This window comes from Lepus europaeus, chromosome 6 (assembly GCF_033115175.1).
Source record: "Lepus europaeus isolate LE1 chromosome 6, mLepTim1.pri, whole genome shotgun sequence".
Lineage (NCBI taxonomy): Eukaryota > Metazoa > Chordata > Mammalia > Lagomorpha > Leporidae > Lepus > Lepus europaeus.
In genome coordinates, this window is record NC_084832.1 from 125,034,064 (window position 1) to 125,051,536 (window position 17,473).

At 43.5% G+C, this 17,473-nt stretch overlaps 1 protein-coding gene across 1 annotated transcript in view; it reads right to left on the minus strand.

Annotated features, from left to right (window-relative positions):
- Positions 1-17,473, minus strand: part of CPNE8 (copine 8) — a 250,977-nt gene that overhangs the window by 118,208 nt on the left and 115,296 nt on the right. Inside the window, exon 7 of the mRNA XM_062195063.1 lies at positions 4,660-4,723. Within this exon, the coding sequence (XP_062051047.1) occupies positions 4,660-4,723 (64 nt within the window). The remainder of the gene's footprint in view (positions 1-4,659; positions 4,724-17,473) is intronic.

The following is a 17,473-nucleotide window of genomic DNA, read 5'->3' on the forward strand; positions in this document are numbered from 1 at the left end:
TACAGAAGAGAACAGATGTAGGCAAGGATGTCAAGAAAAGAAAGCTCTTGTACACTGCTCGTGAGAATGTCAAATGGACAATATGAACGGTCTTCAAAAAAAACCATAGAATGATTCAGAACTCTGCATTCTGAGTATACTCACATAACCAAGAGAATTCAAATTAGTAACTAAACCGAGTATCTGCACGCTCAGTATCACTGCAGCATTCTTCACAAAGGTCAATAGGTAGAGGCTCTGTAACTGTCCTTAAGTGGGTAACAATGTTAGACACATGTAACAAGTATGTAAATCTCTATTACACACACACACAACACTGAACCATGGACTCCTACCCAGCCTTAAAAGGGAAAAAAAGCCAGAAGGGAATACTGGCATTTAAAGCAACATGGATCAATCTGGGGGATATTAAGTAAGTGAAGGAAGCCAGACAGAGGAAGATAAATTGCTACATGACACAACTTCTATGAAGAATCTAACAGGAAACTCATAGAAGCAGGGAACAGGAAGGCAGGCGCCAGGGAGGAGGGGGAGACCCAGAGTTCTCACTTAAAGGGCAGGGAGCTTCAGCAATGGGAAACAGGGAAGTCCTCAAGAGCTACTGCCCAGCACAGCATCTGCAGTGAGCCGTACTGTACTGTGCTAACACCTCCAAATGTTAGGAGGCAGATCTCGCGTTAGCCTTCCTAGCACAACAGTAATAAACACACAGGAAGGAGGAACCTCCAGAGGTGATGGACAGGTTCCTTCTGCTCATGGAGTTGATGGTTTCTTGAGTGTCCTTCATCTCTGCACTCGTCCAGTTGTACCCATAAACTATGTGCAGCTTTGTATGTTGCTCACACCTCAAATCAACTACATTACAGAATTACAAATGCAGAAATTAAAGTTCCAACAATATAACCCCATTCAGCTCAACAGTGAAAGAAGCCAGACTGGAAATCAGGTGGCCTGGCCCCAAAGCTTACACTCCATGTAAAACAAGTAAGTGAAAACATGTTTTAAAGACTCAACAAGGCCGATTTGCATGGTGTTGAGGGTGAAATAAAATTGTATCATTCAAAACTCTAAATAATGCTGACTGGCACTTTTAAATTTTCCTAAATTACAAACAAAAAAGGCACTGAATCTTCTGAAGAAACCATGTACACTGCTTTGAGTGTACTTGTGTGAAATACATTATCAAGGTTTTTAAGTTCTAAAAACAATATTGCTTATCAATAGGGCTGTGGCTAAGAATCAGAACACAGGAAAACAAAGATGAAGTTAGAGCAAGCGTGAGGACAATATTCACACAAAAAGTTATATTTAGATTAATACTTTCTAAACGTAAGATGTACATGAAATGTGAATCCAGATGTTCTTAAAGATTTAGTGCAGAAGAGAAGGTCAAAGTACCCAGATCACTAACAAATTCCCCTTCTTTTGTATGGAAGACATAGTAGAATTTCCCATGTTCTTCCAAGCAAGACAACAGAATCCAAAGTGGAAGACATTAAAGATTCAGCCTGGCCAAAGCTAATTTACGCCCTTGGTATCCAGGTTCCCTCTGGAAACAGCATTGATGGTAAACTCACACAGAATCATCCCAATGAATTCAAGACTTTTACAAAACAGCAAGTCAGCATCACCATCAAGAACTTCTACCTGGGGCTGGCACTGTGGCATAACAGGTAAAGCTGCCACCTGCAGTGCCAGCATCCCATAAGGGCACCAGTTTAAGACCCAACTGCTCCACTTCCAATCCAGCTCTCTGCTGTGGCCTAGGAAAGCAGTGGAAGATGGCCCAAGTCCTTGGGCCCCTGCATTCACTTGGGAGACCAGGAAGAAGCTCCTGGCTTTGGATAGTCGCAGCTCTGGCCACTGCAGCCAATTGGGGAGTGAACCATCGGATGGAAGACCTCTGTGTGTTTGTGTGTGTGTGTCTGTCTGTCTGTCTGTCTCTCTCTCTGCCTCTCCTTCTCCTTCTGTTAACTCTTTCAAATAAATAAATAAATCTTTTAAAAAATTTACCTTATTGGCCATGAACTTTTTTCTTTCCTTCCTCATCAAACACAATTTTTTTCCATGTACATATGCAACTACAGACACAAGATGATTAGATGACATGATTGAGAGAAATCACTGTGTCACTTTAATCCTGCTTTTCTTTAAAATAATTATTTTTATGAGAAAATTAGAGTTAAAGAGAGAAGGGTACAGAATAGAGAGGGAGAAGAGTAAAGAGAGAAACAGAGAGCCAGAGAGAAACAGCGAGAGACAGTGGGAGACCACTGCTGGTTTACTACCCAGATGGCCTTAACGGCCATGCCTGTCCTAGGTTGAAGCCAGAAGTTTTACCCAGGTCTCCCATATGGGTGCAGGCCAAAAGCAGTTGGGCCATCTTCTGCTGATTTCCTGGGTGCATCAGAAGGGAGCTGGATTTGAAGTGGAGCAGCCAGGACTTGATTTGGTATCCATATAAGATGTTGGCTTTGCAGGTGATGGCTTAACATGCTATGGCACAACACCAGCACCCACTGTGCTTTTTAAGAAAAAATTAGGATGTGGGGCTGGTGCTGTGGCGTAGCGGGTGAAGCTGCCACCTGCAGTGCCGCCATCCCATATGAGCGCCAGTTCTATTCTCGCTTGCTTCACTTTCGATCCAGCTCTCTGCTGTGGCCCAGGAGTGCAGTGGAGGATGGCCCAAGTGCTTGGGCCCCTGCTCCTGCATGGGAGACCCATAGTAAGCTCTTGGCTCTGGATCAGCGCAGATCCAGCCGTTGTGGCCAACTTGGGAGTGAACCAGCAGATGGAAGATCTCCCTCACTCTCTGCTTCTCCTTCTCTCTCTGTGTAACTCTGAGTTTCAAATAAGTAAATAAAATCTTTTAAAAAATTAGGATGAGGGCCGGTACCATGGCTCAACAGGCTAATCCTCCGCCTAGTGGTGCCAGCACACCGGGTTCTAGTCCCGGTCGGGGCGCCGGATTCTGTCCCGGTTGCCCCTCTTCCAGGCCAGCTCTCTGCTGTGGCCCGGGAGTGCAGTGGAGGATGGCCCAAGTGCTTGGGCCCTGCACCCGCATGGGAGACCAGGAGAAGCACCTGGCTCCTGCCATTGGATCAGCACAGTGCGCCGGCCGTGGCGGCCATTAGAGGGTGAACCAACGGCAAAGGAAGACCTTTCTCTCTGCCTCTCTCACTGTTCACTCTGCCTGTCTAAAATTTAAAAAAAAAAAAAAAATTAGGATGAGATTTCTAAATTTAAGTATTTGTATCATTTTTGTGAGACATGTTTAGTATCCACAAAATACTTTCACACACCTTATATAGTCAGGTTTCATGTTACGGTAGGCACTGGTCAGAGCTAGAAGAGCTTTTGAAAGTATTCAGTGACTGGTTCACATTCATTGTTTTCTGCTTCAAGCACAGAAAGTGAAACTGAGTAGTGGAGCGACCTGAGAAGATAGCACCAGAGCTCAGCTTCAGTCGTCTCTCAGAGCACTGTGCTACAGACAGGGGCAGGGTTGTTACCCAATGGGAAAACCAGGAGTGAGCTAGAAGGGACAGGCCTGAAGCACAAGGACAGTGAGAAGAAGAAAAGCAAGGCCTCTATTTGCATATACTTTTCCCGACCTAAAACCTCATGTTTGCCTTTAGTTCTCTCTGTAAGGCTTTTACGGCTTCCTGAGATCCCACCGTTCTCCATCCCTGCACCCAGAATCCCAAAGGTATACAATCAATCAGAATACTCAGGTTTCGTTACTCACTGCCAAGTAACAGCCAATGTTTTCCTGACAAAACTGTCTCAGAAATACATTACATAAATAAAGTCACAATGTATAGCTATTTTAAAAAAAATCAATATAATGCAATAAATGGCAGCTTTCCCCAGGGTCAAAGCTTTTGGCTTTCTTGGGGAAGCTTCTGTTCCTAAAATCATCAGGTATAAACTGAAAACTAAGGGTGCTGAAGGCATCATTGAGGGTAGACTTCCTTGCTCTGGAAAGAACAAACCAGAGACCTGCAGGGCCACAGCAGGCCGACAGCACCGGCTGCCCTCCACGAGCCACCGTGGAGTCACTATAGCACCACATCTCTTGTTGACTTGAAATCACTGGAGTGAGTGAAGGGACGCATCACTAAGTCACTACTAAAAATAGTAGGTTTCCAAAAACAGGCATCATGTGCTTCCAGCAACCACATTCCTGGTAGAAAGGCAGCTGGTCCTTTTCCCAAAGTCGGCATCAAAAGACAGAATCCGCACGCATTCTGGAACAACTCAATTAAAGTATGGGGTGGAGCAAAAGAGGTCACAGGGAAGGGCTCAGCTCAACTGACTACAAAGAATGCCTTCGGAATTCCACACCAATTTTCCAAACTTTTGGAGGATTTAGACTGAAGGGCATAAGCAGCCATTTGATAATTACACTACTAACAAACAGTGCCAATGCCGGCTTTTAACAATACATTTTACTCACCAAAAATACTAAATTAGCTGATGTCCGTTGCTAGACTGTGAAATGCAGTCTTTGGTCAACATGTGCAGGTTACAGAACGAAGCAGCACTGAGTTTGATCTGTTTTTGCTCAAGTTACTTGAGAATTAATGATTTAGCTGCAGTTTCAGACACATTTCACAGAAGCCTGACAAACATGTTTTAAGCCAAATATTGACTTACCCTGCAGCAGTTCAGTTCCTCTGCTGTGAGTATGATTGTTCCACATTTCTTCCCTGGGATTCCTCTAAACCAACAGAAAAACATCTATTAACGCATAATGCACATTAATATTCTTAACAGAATTAATATCAGATACTAGAAGTTAACAGTATGTATCTTTACATAATTAAGAGTAGGCTGCTAATTTGTAAGCTCTATCCTATCAAAAATGTATTCCCAGTTTCAATCATTAGTTTATCCCACAGAAAGAACCGCACTTCCCACTGAAGTGAAATTTGACACTGCTTTCAACATGTCTGTTTTCTCAAGAACCTTCAACATCTCCATGGGGTCTAACATTTAATATGATAATGTAAGACAACACAATGAAACTTTCTCTATGTTTTCTAAGTTTTTTTTACATTTTTAAAAATAAGTATTTAATTTGAAAGGCAGAGTGACAGAGAGGGATACAGAGATGGAGAGGAAGAGTGAGACAGAATTATCTTCCATCTGCTGGTTCATTCCCCTAATGCTGCAACAGAGCCTCTCCAGGCTGAAGCCATGAGCCCAGAACTCCATCCAGGTCTTAGGCATGTGTGGCACAGTCCGGACACTTGAGGCATGTTCTACTGCTTCCCAAGGCACATTAGCAAGGAGCTGGACTAGAAGGTGAGCATTAGATGCTCTGATGATTTGGGATGCCCCAACTGCAGGTAGTAGTTTAGTTCACAGCACAACCATTCTGGCCTCAAAATTTCCCACATTTCTAAAACCCTGGGTTTCACTCTTTCTCTTTCCAGAAGGCGGTTGCTCTTTGTGCTTACTTCTTCTCTGTTGTGGCCATGTCCTGATACACTGTCAGATGCTTGCTGTTCCCTGCTCTACATCCATATCCCTAATGGAGTACCATGTTCTCTGCACCTCTATTGCACTCTAAGTCAGAAGCACAGAGATTAGCGCTCATTACTCTTAAATGGTTAAAATGACTTGCTTTTATCCTATCTTTACTCAAGCTGGTTTTAAGCTCTGGAAGAGCAAAATTCATGGTAGAAACCTTTTGTAAGCTGACAGTTAAGTACCTAAACATAGCAGGTGGTCCATATATAAGTATGTACATGATACATAATCAAAATTAAGCAAAAGCAAACCCCCAGTCGACTGCCACCTGTCTCTGTACACTGATGCTCATACAGCTTCCACCTGCCTCCAAGAGTGAAGTTCACAAGGGATATGCAGAATGCATGCCCTGTCCCCTGCTTGACACAATGGGACAGAGCCAACTCCAAACACGAGTGACTACTTCCCTAAAGACAGAGTCATGGTCTCTTTGTTTTATCACAAGCCACAGCTCAGAGCTTTCTGAGTCCTGGGAACTGTAGATCCACACCCAGCAAGTGCTTCAGTCTGCAGGAATGTATTTCACACCTCATCATCTACCGCAGGTATTGCAATAAAGACACATTCCCGCCCTAATCCTCATGCATAGAGGATCTAAAGTTTTTATATCTTGGTGAGAACAAGGAGAGAAGAAGAAAAGTCAAATTATTCTGAGTTGTGATTATATTAATGTACATTATATTCACTCTACAACTGCTTTGTCGTTTTTTTTCTTGCCATCCTTAAAACTCTCTAGAAGAGCACTATTCAGGCTCAAGCTAACGACACTACCTCTACTTTGTTCAGGAAACTACCCATCAGAAAACCTGCTATCCACCATTTCTTTACTCTATATTAGGGTAACCGGGCATGTCAGGATCTTACATTTTCTCTAGCTTCGTATGACGAAGAGATTTAATTGTGTGTGTGTGATTTTTTTAGAATGTTCCAGACATTGTTTTTGGCATACACTGTGGTTTGAATGTGTTTCCCCAAAATTCATGCTTTTAAACCCAATCTTGACTCAACACTGCTCGGAGCAGGGCAGTTACTTTGGAGAGAGCAGGTTGTCAGAAAATCAAGTTTGGCTTCCTCAGCTTTCTCTCATTCTTGCTACTGTGTTTTCTGGAACTCTGTCCAGGTCCTCCAAGTGGGTGGCAGGGGCCCAAGCACTTGGGCCATCTTACGCTACTTTCCCACAGACACTAGCAGAGAGCTAGTTAAACATTATAGTAAACAAAAGGCAAATGAAATTATGCATACTATTTCTAATATTTAACAGGAGAAATATGTTTAACTCACAAAGAATTATAAGCATAACCAGGAATATCTAGAACAAAATGGCATACCCATTATGAAAACACAGAATGCCAAAAAAAATTTACAGAGCAGGTATCATCAGTACCCAGTCAACAGAATGGAGATTGTTAGTTCTTTTCTATAAATACTAACCCTAAATGTAAGTGAATTAAATTTTCTAGTCAAAATACTTAGGTTGACTAAATGGATGAAAAACCTAGAACCCACTATATGCTGCCCACAAGAAACCTAGTTCACAAAGATACACATCAACTGAAGTAAAGGGCTGGAGAAACACAAAGCAGGCAAACAGAACCCCAAAATAAGCAAGAGTAGAGATCTGCAAATCACATAACACAGATTTTAAATTAGAAATTGAATAAAAGAGATAAAGGACATTGTATTTTGATAAAAGGTTTGATTCAGGGGCCACAGCTGTGGTGTACTAAGTTAAGCCTCAGCCTGTGGTGCCAGCATCCCATATGGGTGCTGGATTGAGTACTGGCTGCTCCACTTCTGTTTCGCCTGGCTCCCTGCTAATGGCCTGGAAAAGCAGCAGCAGATGGTCGAGTGCATGGGTTTATGCATCCACATGGGAGGCCTGGAAGAAGGTCATGGTTTAGGATCAGCCCAGCCCTGGCCATTGCGGCTACTGGGGAGTGAACCAGCAGATATTAAGACCTGTCTCTCTGTCTTTAACCCTGCTTCTCAAATAAATAAAATAAATCTAAACAAACAAAAAAAGTTTCATACAACAAGAAGGTCGAACAATCATAAATATACATGCATTGAATACAAGATCACCCAGGTGTATGTATAACAAATACTATTAGACCTAAAGGGAAAAATAAACTCCAATATGATAACGGTAGGTAACTTCAACACCTCACTCTCATTTGGAGAGTAAACCAATGCATGGAAGATTTCTTTCTCTGTCTCTCTCTCTCTCTCTCTCTCTCTCTCTCTCTCTGCAACTTTGCATTTCAAATAAAATAAATCTTTAAAAAGTGTTTACATGTTGAACTTTAAAGCAAGAGGCAAAAATATTTTTTAGAAGAAAACAGACTTCAGGGTAATGAATTTTGTTAAGAAGTCATAAAACTACAAATTGATAAAAAGAATGAAAACCTGACACCAAACGTGAGAATCTGTATTCTCAAAACACAAAATAAGAAAGAGAAAAAAAAAGGTTAAACACCAGAATTTGTTTTTAAAAATAAAAATGACATATTAATATCAATAATAAAGTATTAAAAATTAGTAGGAGATGGCTAATGACATTGCAAGAAAAACTGAGCAAAACCAAGAACAGATATGTCACAAAAGATGAAAGCAAAACAGGCAATAAATATACAGAACAATGTTCATCCACATTGGAACCAGAGAGATTCTAAGTGAAATATAATGAAAATACTAATGAAAATGAAAAAGCCTAATAAGGTCAGGTTTAGACAAGAGGTAGAATCAAGTGGAATCCTTTCATACCCCTGTGAAAAGTCACTGTGGGGTGACCATTTGCAAAACAATTTGGTCATTTCTAATAAATCTCAAGCTGCTTATATTAATGTTCTCTAAATGCCATAATAAATTATCTCAGACTTAGAAGCTTAAAATAACATCCACCCATTATCTCTGCTGAGGTTTCACAGGCTGAACTCAAGGGGTCTGCTGTCCTAGGTACTGAACTGGAGGCTCGGAGACAATCTGCTTCCAGGACCATGCAGGCCATTAGTCAACAGACTTTAGTCTGTTCTCACGGTTTCCATGTGGTCCCCAAGTCTTCAAATCACCAGGAGGAGGCTGAGCCCTTCCCACCCATTATTTCCTAACTTCCACACCCCTGGAACCTCTGTGTCTGCCTCTAAGTGCTCACATGGTGACAATGTATCTATTTACCCACGTAATCTAGGATAGTCTACTTATCATAAAAGCATTTTGATTAGTATGATTAGTAACAACACATATGCAAAGTTCTTCAGCCATGCAACCTAACACAAACACAAGAGTGACATGGAGGATCAAGGGAGCAGAATCCTGCCTAACCTAATGATACACAGTGCTCTCACAAACACCTTCACCCCCACCTCCAGGTCCCACACCATCCTAACATCAACTCAGTCCAGAACTCTCACCTGAATCTTTTAAGATTTATTGACTTCAAAGTCAGAGGTACACACACACAGAAAAGGAGAAGCATAGAGAGAGAGGTCTTTCATCCGCTGGTTGACTCCCCAGTGGGCCTCAATGGCCAGAGCTGTGCAGATCTGAAGCCAGGAGCAAGGAGCTTCTTCTGGGTCTCCCATGTGGGTGCAGGGGACTAAAGACTTAAGCGATCTTCCACTTCTTTCCCAGGCCATAGCAGAGAACTGGATCAGAAGAGGAGCAGCCAGGACTTGAACTGGCACCCATATGGGATGCCAGCACTGCAGATGGTGGCTTTACCCACTATGCCACAGCGGCAGCCACTATTTGAATCTTATCAGCTCACAAGTTCCAAATCTCAACATCTAAATCAAATAAATCAGGCGCCACTGAAACTCAGGAAATTATCCACCATGGGGTAGCAGCAACCCCATCAGGAGAAACGTATCTCCAAAGAAACAAATTATTTGCTCCCAAAATATGTTAGGTCAGGCACAGAGTAACAGTTGTACATATTCTAGCTCAACTAGGGAGAAAATAGAAGGTAAAATGGAGTTTGGTGACCCAGCTGAGCAAACTCTGTTAGCTTTCCCCAGCTTGCACCCCACCCTCTGTCATCTGTCCTTTCACAGGAAAAACATGGAGAGATTGTAGCTGAGTAGTTTTAGCAACCTGTTTTCTACCAGTGAAATGAGGGGGTCTGACAGTTCTACCTCTGCCTCTCCTTTTCTCTTCCTCTCCTTCTTCCCCTCCCCCTACCCCACACTCTCTCCTTCTTCCCCTCCATCTCCCCTCTTCCACCCCCTGTCCCTTTCCCTCCTCCCACTCCATTCCTCTCTCCCTTTCCCACTTCCTTTTCCTCTTCTGTCTCCCTCCCTCCCTTCTACAAATGCCACAGGCAATAGGCTCCTTGACAGATGGCTCATTCCCAGATCAACCTCATTCCTATTGTTGACTTCCTCTGCTATCACTGAAGGAATCTAGGGTTCACAGACTTGGACTCAGAATCTTTTTCACAGTCTTTCCTGTGACTCAATGCTCTGATTTTCCAAACTCCAGGAAACACTGCAGGAACTGCAGACTCACATGCTCATTCTTCTTTACAGAGTACACTTTCCTGACACTGAATCTCTTCATGTAACAGTCTTTGGCCATTTGTGCAGGCGGTCAGAAACACCCCGAGTGTTCACCGACATGCTCTTACAAATTCCCCCATCCTCCACCCGATGAAATATTTAATTATAAACTTCAGGTATCAAGGCCCAATTTCCAAATACCAAAATACACATTATTTGCTATCGCTGCCCTAACAAACTGCCCTAAGCCTCATTATTAAACAGTTCTACAGGTCAAGATTTCAGCAGCCTAAGCTAGGTGCCCTGCTTAGGAACTCATAAGGCTGGAGTCAGGCAGTCTGGGTTCTAATCCAAGAGAATAACTTCCCAGAGAATTAAATTCCCAGCTCATTCAGGTTGCTGACAGAACCAATTTCCTTCTCAGGGTGTCCATGTGGCTCCCTACATCTTTAAGCCAGCAAAGGCGGACCATATCTTTTTTTCTTTTCTTTTTGGTATGTATTCATTTGAAAGGCAGAGAGAGACAGAGCGAAAGAGACAGAGACAGAAGGACAGAGAGAATATGAATGAATCAATCTTTCATTCTCCGATTCTCTCACCAAATGCCTGCAACATCTAAGTCTGGATCAGACTGAGGCCAGGAACCAGGAGCTCCATCCAGTCTTCGACCTGGCTGGCAGGGACCCAAGCACTCGAGTCCTCTTCCTGTTGGCTTCTCAGGCACATTAGCAGGAAGCCGCACTGGAAGCAGAGCAGCCAGGAATCAAAGTGGTGCTCCCATATGGGTTGCTGGCATTCCAAGCAGCGGTTTAAACCCCTAGGCCACAATGCTGGCCCCTCAGCTCATGTCTGGAGTCTGTTTAATTCCCTCAACTCCTGCTCTCTCTGCCTGCCTCTCTGCCTCTCATTCCCACTTCAAAGGGCTCCTGTGACTGCACTGGGCCTACTTAAATAATTCTTAATAAACTGCTCCTCTTCTCCTAAACTGTCTAGTGCCCTTGATGACATCTGAAAACTTCTATTTGTGTAAAGTAGCGCAAAATTACAGATGTGACACCAGGGGGCAAAGACGGGGGCACGGAAGTCTCATTGCACATACCCTGTAACCCTAGAATTTAACACCCAGGCATACAATGAGACATACAATTCTTTTACTGCACTATTGCTTATACAGAAAAATTAGCTAAAAACTGTAAAACAAAAGTCTAACAACTTGATATTAGGTAATATGTTCATAATTGATAAAAATTATTTTGCAACATAAATGAGTAAAATTATTAAGCAGTCTGCTGACCATATATTAATCTATTTATAAGTCATAAAATTGATACAGCAATAAAAACCAAACTGCAGCTTCAAACATTACATGCATGATTCTCACAAACTGTCTTGAGCTAAACATCAAGTCTCAGAAAAATACATCTAGTTACAGTTCAAATAAATAACCCAAGAAACATGAGAAACGAAATAGAACATAATAGAAAACAGCTACTACCAGGTTTAATATTTTAGAACATCACCATGCTAAGCTAGAAGGAAAAGACGTATTATCTTCAGAAACATAAAATGTTCCTGCCTCCAAACACCTCCCTCAACTGCTTTCCCCCATGTTTATACCTTCAGGTTCCCACCTGATAAACTATTCTTCACATCTCAAAATATGAAAGGCAAAGGAACCCTCATCAAATGCACGTGTGTGACTCCCACACCTGCAGTCAGCTCCTTCTCCCTTTACGCCTTGTAGGTGCTCCCTGTGTGGCACCTATTCCTATGCTGAGTTTCAATCCCAAATTCGTAAATTAATGACTGTGACTGTGTGTGACCCTGTGTGCCTGTGACCTTGTACGTACAGCCTCCTCTTTTTGAAGCCCAGCTTCTCTATCCGAGACATTAAGATGATCGTGCAGTTTTGAATGCCACACGAGCAGTGAGCATGAGCAGAGGTTAAGTGCTCGGTAAATTACAGCTACTACTGTGTATTATCGCTATGCATCACTTGGAGTTTTGAGTTCCAGAAGGGCAGCAAGCAAGCACTGTTGTGTCCGCATGTCCTCGGGGAGAGATGTTTGCATGTCTTGGATGTTGTCTAAACTTCGGTTGATTTGAACCGCATTTGATTTAGGAGAGGGATTTCAGAAAGCTGCAGCTAAACATTAACTCAAGGTGGATACATAGAAACAGTAAGAAATGCAACCTGTAGTGTGCCTTCCACGTAACCTCAGCACGGATCAGTTTATGGTTTGGGGTCTCTGGTGAGCTGCTCCTGAAGATATTGGGATGAAAGGAGCAGGGAGAAAGAGGTAGGTGACGAAAGCATGGAGAGGGAGGCCATGATATAGAACATCAAGAGGCCAAAGAGACAGAATGAGAATTCTAGGATCTTCACCTATAGATGCAATGGAAGGAAGAAATGACCCTCAGGACAACCTGACCTACAGTTTGGACCCTTCCTGACAGCAGAAACAAATGCACAAACTGGAACAGGCCAGAGGCTCCAACGAGGTCTAGTTCTTCACTGACAGATAAGTCAGCACCTCGCCAAGGCCACAGCAGACTGCTTCAGCTGGGAATTCAAAGTAAACCCGAAGACGAATTCTTTTTTAGAAAAATTAAATTTTAAAAATACTAATGTAATTATCAGAGTTATCTAGTGGCACAATGAGGAGTGACGTAGCACTGCACTACAGTTTGGCAACACCTAAACAATTTATACATGAGGGTCCTGTCACACTGAAATTGTGCAAGGGAGCCAGCACTGCGGTTCACTAGGCTAATCCTCCGCCTGCGGCGCTGGCACCCCGGGTTCTAGTCCCGGTCAGGGCGCCGGATTCTATCCCGGTTGCCCCTCTTCCAGTCCAGCTCTCTGCTGCGGCCCGGGAGTGCAGTGGAGGATGGCCCAAGTGCTTGGGCCCTGCGCCCACATGGGAGAAGCACCTGGCTCCTGGCTTCGGATCAGCGCGGTGTGCCGGCCTCCGCGCTGGCCGCAGCAACCATTGGGGCGGGGGGGTGGTGGTGGTGGTGGTGAACCAACAGAAAAAGGAAGACCTTTCTCTCTCTCTGTCTACTCTGCCTGTCCAAAAAAAAAAAAAAAAAAAGAAAGAAAAAAGAAAAAAGAAACTGTGCAAGGGAAACAATCCAGAGCTTAGAGAGAATACATCATTCATGTAACCCTCTGTAAAACACATGATGTTGAAATACACAATGCTGAAATACACACATACAATTCTGTCATTCACCAACATCAATGACTTGAACCTAGGAAACAAACCTGTCATGAAACCAAGGTTCCCTTGCTAGTGTACAAATTCTTCCTAGGACCTGGTATCTGGATCTTAAGCCACTAATACATGAAAATGATGGTTAAGTCAGCAGCATGACTGTGCAATGTTTATCAAAATAAAATCATGTACTTGATATTTATTCCTAACTCCCAATAGCACAAACATGAGGAGGAAAAAAGGTCAGAGGTACAGCATTACACCATCAACAGAATGGAATTAATTTCCTTGTCCTCTGCTTACATGCAAGGCATGGCAACCAGCACTCTCGCTCCTATCATATAATCTCTTAGCGAATGATGTGCTGAGTGCTCTCCCTTTTATAGGCATTCTGCTAGGCACACAGAGAAAGTTGAAGGAGACGCTCGGCAAGGAGAAAAACACTTCACAGTGAAGATGTCAGAACGGAGGCAGATACTGGTGCAGTTCTACCAAGGTACCAGAACCAGAGGAAGACAAAGGTGCTAGAAGCATACCAAACACAGGGCAATAATCCTAGCCTGGCAAAGAGAAGGAGGGTTTCCCTAGAAGAAGGCAGGCCGTGCACCTGGGGGGTAGGGAGGGTTCTTTGGAGAGGTCTTCAGGAAGGCTCCACCCCCAGGCACAGATCCATGTGCTACCACTAGGCTGTGCAGGGCTGGCTTTGCTCTCTGCTACTGCTGTGTGAGGACACACAGTTCAGCCCTCTGGAGCCCTCCCGCATCTCCCACATGCCCTCAGGTGAAGACTGGCCTCATCAGATGCCAGCACTTGACCCTGGAGTTCCCAGCCTCCAGAATTAGGAGTGAATGAATGTCTGTTCTTTACAAACTACCCAGTCTCAGGCACTGTGCTTCCGCAACACAGAACACATCCAGACAAGTCCTTTCCACATAAAAGGACCCGTACAGTCCTCCGGCGAAGGGAATGCACGTGGTTAGGAGTACAACGTGGGGTCTCAGGTGCTGTAGTGGAGCATTCTTGAAATCCTCGGAGGACTTCAAGAAGGGGGGGGGGGGGGGTGCAGCTGAATTCCAGATCTGAATCCAAGAAGACCAAGAGGTGCTGCTGCCTCCAGAAGAGATGGACACACACTGAATCCACAGACACCAGACAGCTGGGACAGGCGTGTATTACCTAGGTCAGCAGGCCTGCCGCACCAGGGAGCTGGAGATGGACAGGAGGGCCTGGGAAAGTTCGTTACTTGTTGGGAAAAGGAGTAGAAGCAAGAGTGTAAGGGGACCCTGTAAATCTGACTCACATGCCAAAATTAAATACTACTATAGTCTGCTAGCATTAGATAACAAATAAGAGAACAAATAAGATTTATTAGGGTGTTTTTTTTTTTTTTTTTTTTTTTCTGTGAGGCAGAGGTGAGGCTGTCACAGTGAAAGGCTGGGAGTGAGTGAGGAGGGGAACAGGTGAGTGATGGAGCCTCCCAGAGGCTTTGTCTGGCCCCTGGAGAGAGCTGAGCAGAGAGGGCAAACGCGCCCACGAGGGTCATCACACACTGAAGTCGTGGCTGCATCGGCAGAGCCTGTCTGTGACCCTACGGTGCTCAGAACGCACCCACGTGTAGAGACAGAGAAGGCAAACAGCCGGAGTGAGGCTGGCCTCAGGGGAGAGGAGGGCCAGGGTGCACAAGTGTCAAAGATGCAGACATGAGGTGACACGTGCAGCCTTGGCATCTGAACCCACGCAAGTGAGAAGGAGGGGTGAGGAAGCGCCAGTGCTGAGGGTCTCGCGTGGCTAATGAAAGAGAAGGAAGCTGGGAAGTGCCAGAGGAACCCAGAGCTTCCTGAAAGGACTCTTACTAAGAAACTAAACCACTCGCTCACTGCTTAGGGTTACTACAGTCCAGAAGAAACCTCAGAATACGAAACGCTTCATACTGTGTCCCTTCATACCAATGTCCCTTATTATGCAAAGAAAAGCCAAAGCCATATAAATAGCCCAATAACCAAAACCTCTACCATTTAAGTGAAGAGAAACTTATTTTTAGTATATTAGTTTTCTCTTGAGAGATCAACTTAAGAGCATATGGTATCATTTCCACAGGAAAAAAAAAACCCATGAAAATATTTTTCAAGAACAATTCACTTCATTTAACTTTAACTTGTTGCATTTGCCTTTCTGTGCAGTGTATCTCTAAACTGTTAACAGAATTTTGTGTTTAAGATTTTAGTACAGAGATCACAAAGTATAGGATGCTCACTGCTAAAATTTATCATATTCCAGAAAACTGAAATTGCAACCTTTGCTGAACACTTGAAACTGTGTTCATGAAGAAATCCATCTGTTACCCTGTAATTTTTAACACTGTAATTAAACTAAACATCATCCTGGTTCACAGTTAGAATGTAAATGTTGACATTAAAAAGAAGACACAATGGTTATTATTTTAAGAAATTGCTTTCCTGTGCTTTGATAAGCTAGATACACGTACCTAACTTTCAAAATATTAGGTTGCTAATATTCCTGAAATATCACTTTGCATCTGTTACTGTGGAAAGGCACAAATGTAGTAAGGATACTATAAACTAAAAATTCTGTCCCGAGTCCCAGTAAACTAATGCAGTTAAAATACACCAGAGAGATTTCACCACTTCAAAAAGAACAAACATGTAAACCTGACTATTATTCTGGAAAATTCAGTTTGGTAAACACTCACTGAATTCTTACGAGCAACAAAGCACAGCAAGTTCGTGAAATACAGGAGATAAAAGGTTTCTTTTCAAGTCTTCACCTAATCGTTCTATGGAGAAAGAGATGGGGAAAAGCATTCGCCCTTTTGATTGGACTTTGAATGCTTCGCTGCAGTGTGCGTGGAGCCCACATGCGTCCTGGTTTACAGAAGAATTAATAAGCATGGAGCAGGAACAATCACCGCAGATTCCTTTTCTTTGCTTTTTTAAGCAGACCTGCTTAGAAAAGTGTAGTAAAGAATTTAAACCAACCACAGCTGTATGAAAGGAGCAAAGACGCTTCACTGTGAAGCTGGGAGAAGCGAGCAAGCCACAGTTACCTAGCTCTGATAAATTTGTTTCTCTTTGAGAAAAGGAATATATTCATGCAAGTCACTAAAATTATACACTGGAATATAGTTGTATCTGAAAATGTGTCTGCAAAGCTGCCTTCCATGTCGAGAGCCTTTCATGCGATCCAGCGGACCTATTTTCAGGATCACTGGAAAGAGCCGATCCTTATCATAGCGGTCAGTGAGCAGCCAAGACCATCAAGGCTTCTCATTCCTGGAATTTCTCACAGCAGCCTGATGCTGTACTTAGAATGGTGCCACAACCCAGTGAAAGCTAAATATTCAAAATGGCGTTGGTTAAAAATAAACACACAAACAATAGGTCTAAGCCCTCCCCTTCCCACCCTCTGAAGTATACACAAGTGATTTGGGGAATCTGAGAGTGAGGCAGGTCACCCTGCATTACCAAATGGAAGTATTGACTACGGACGGACAGGTGCACCACAGTCTGTCCCCACACTGTGAATCCACGGTAAGGCCTCTCCAGTCAGCGGAAACTCCCTCTTGTCCCTACTTAATTCCTTCCCAAACTAGATATGGAATGATTTTTAAAATCTTCTTGACAGTCTTCCTACATGTAGACTGTGTGGGCCCTGGGTTGGCCAACAATTGACTCCACGAAAGGCTGGGACATTGGCCATGACTGAGGAAGAGCTAGGGTCAGAGATGATAGGGAGGAACTTCATCCTTGAAATGACCTAAGCCCGCATGGGTGTTCCCTGAAAGCTCCTCTCACTAACCAGAGACATTCTTGACTTTTCAGCAAGCATATGTGTATCATAAAGGTAAGAGCGACATTTTAAATTTTTTTCAAACCTATACAGAAATATATTCATTTGTTGGAGGCAACAGAGTGCTGTGGTTAAGCAGGTGCACTTAGAAGCTCCACAGCCTCCACCTGGTTCTCAATGCCTGACTCAATCTTTTCCTGTGATGAATGTGCATAATAACCAAACCTGCCTGGCTCACAGTGGTGCTATGAGGGTTAAAGATGACAACAGGTGATAGGAGGTGGACCAGCATCTGACAGATTTTAAGAACTCACCAACTTAGCCATTGGTGTTATTTTATAAACAATGTTCAGCTCCTTGTCGCTTGTTTTGATGACTAAGAAGCAACCAAATGAAATTACAGAGCAGATACAA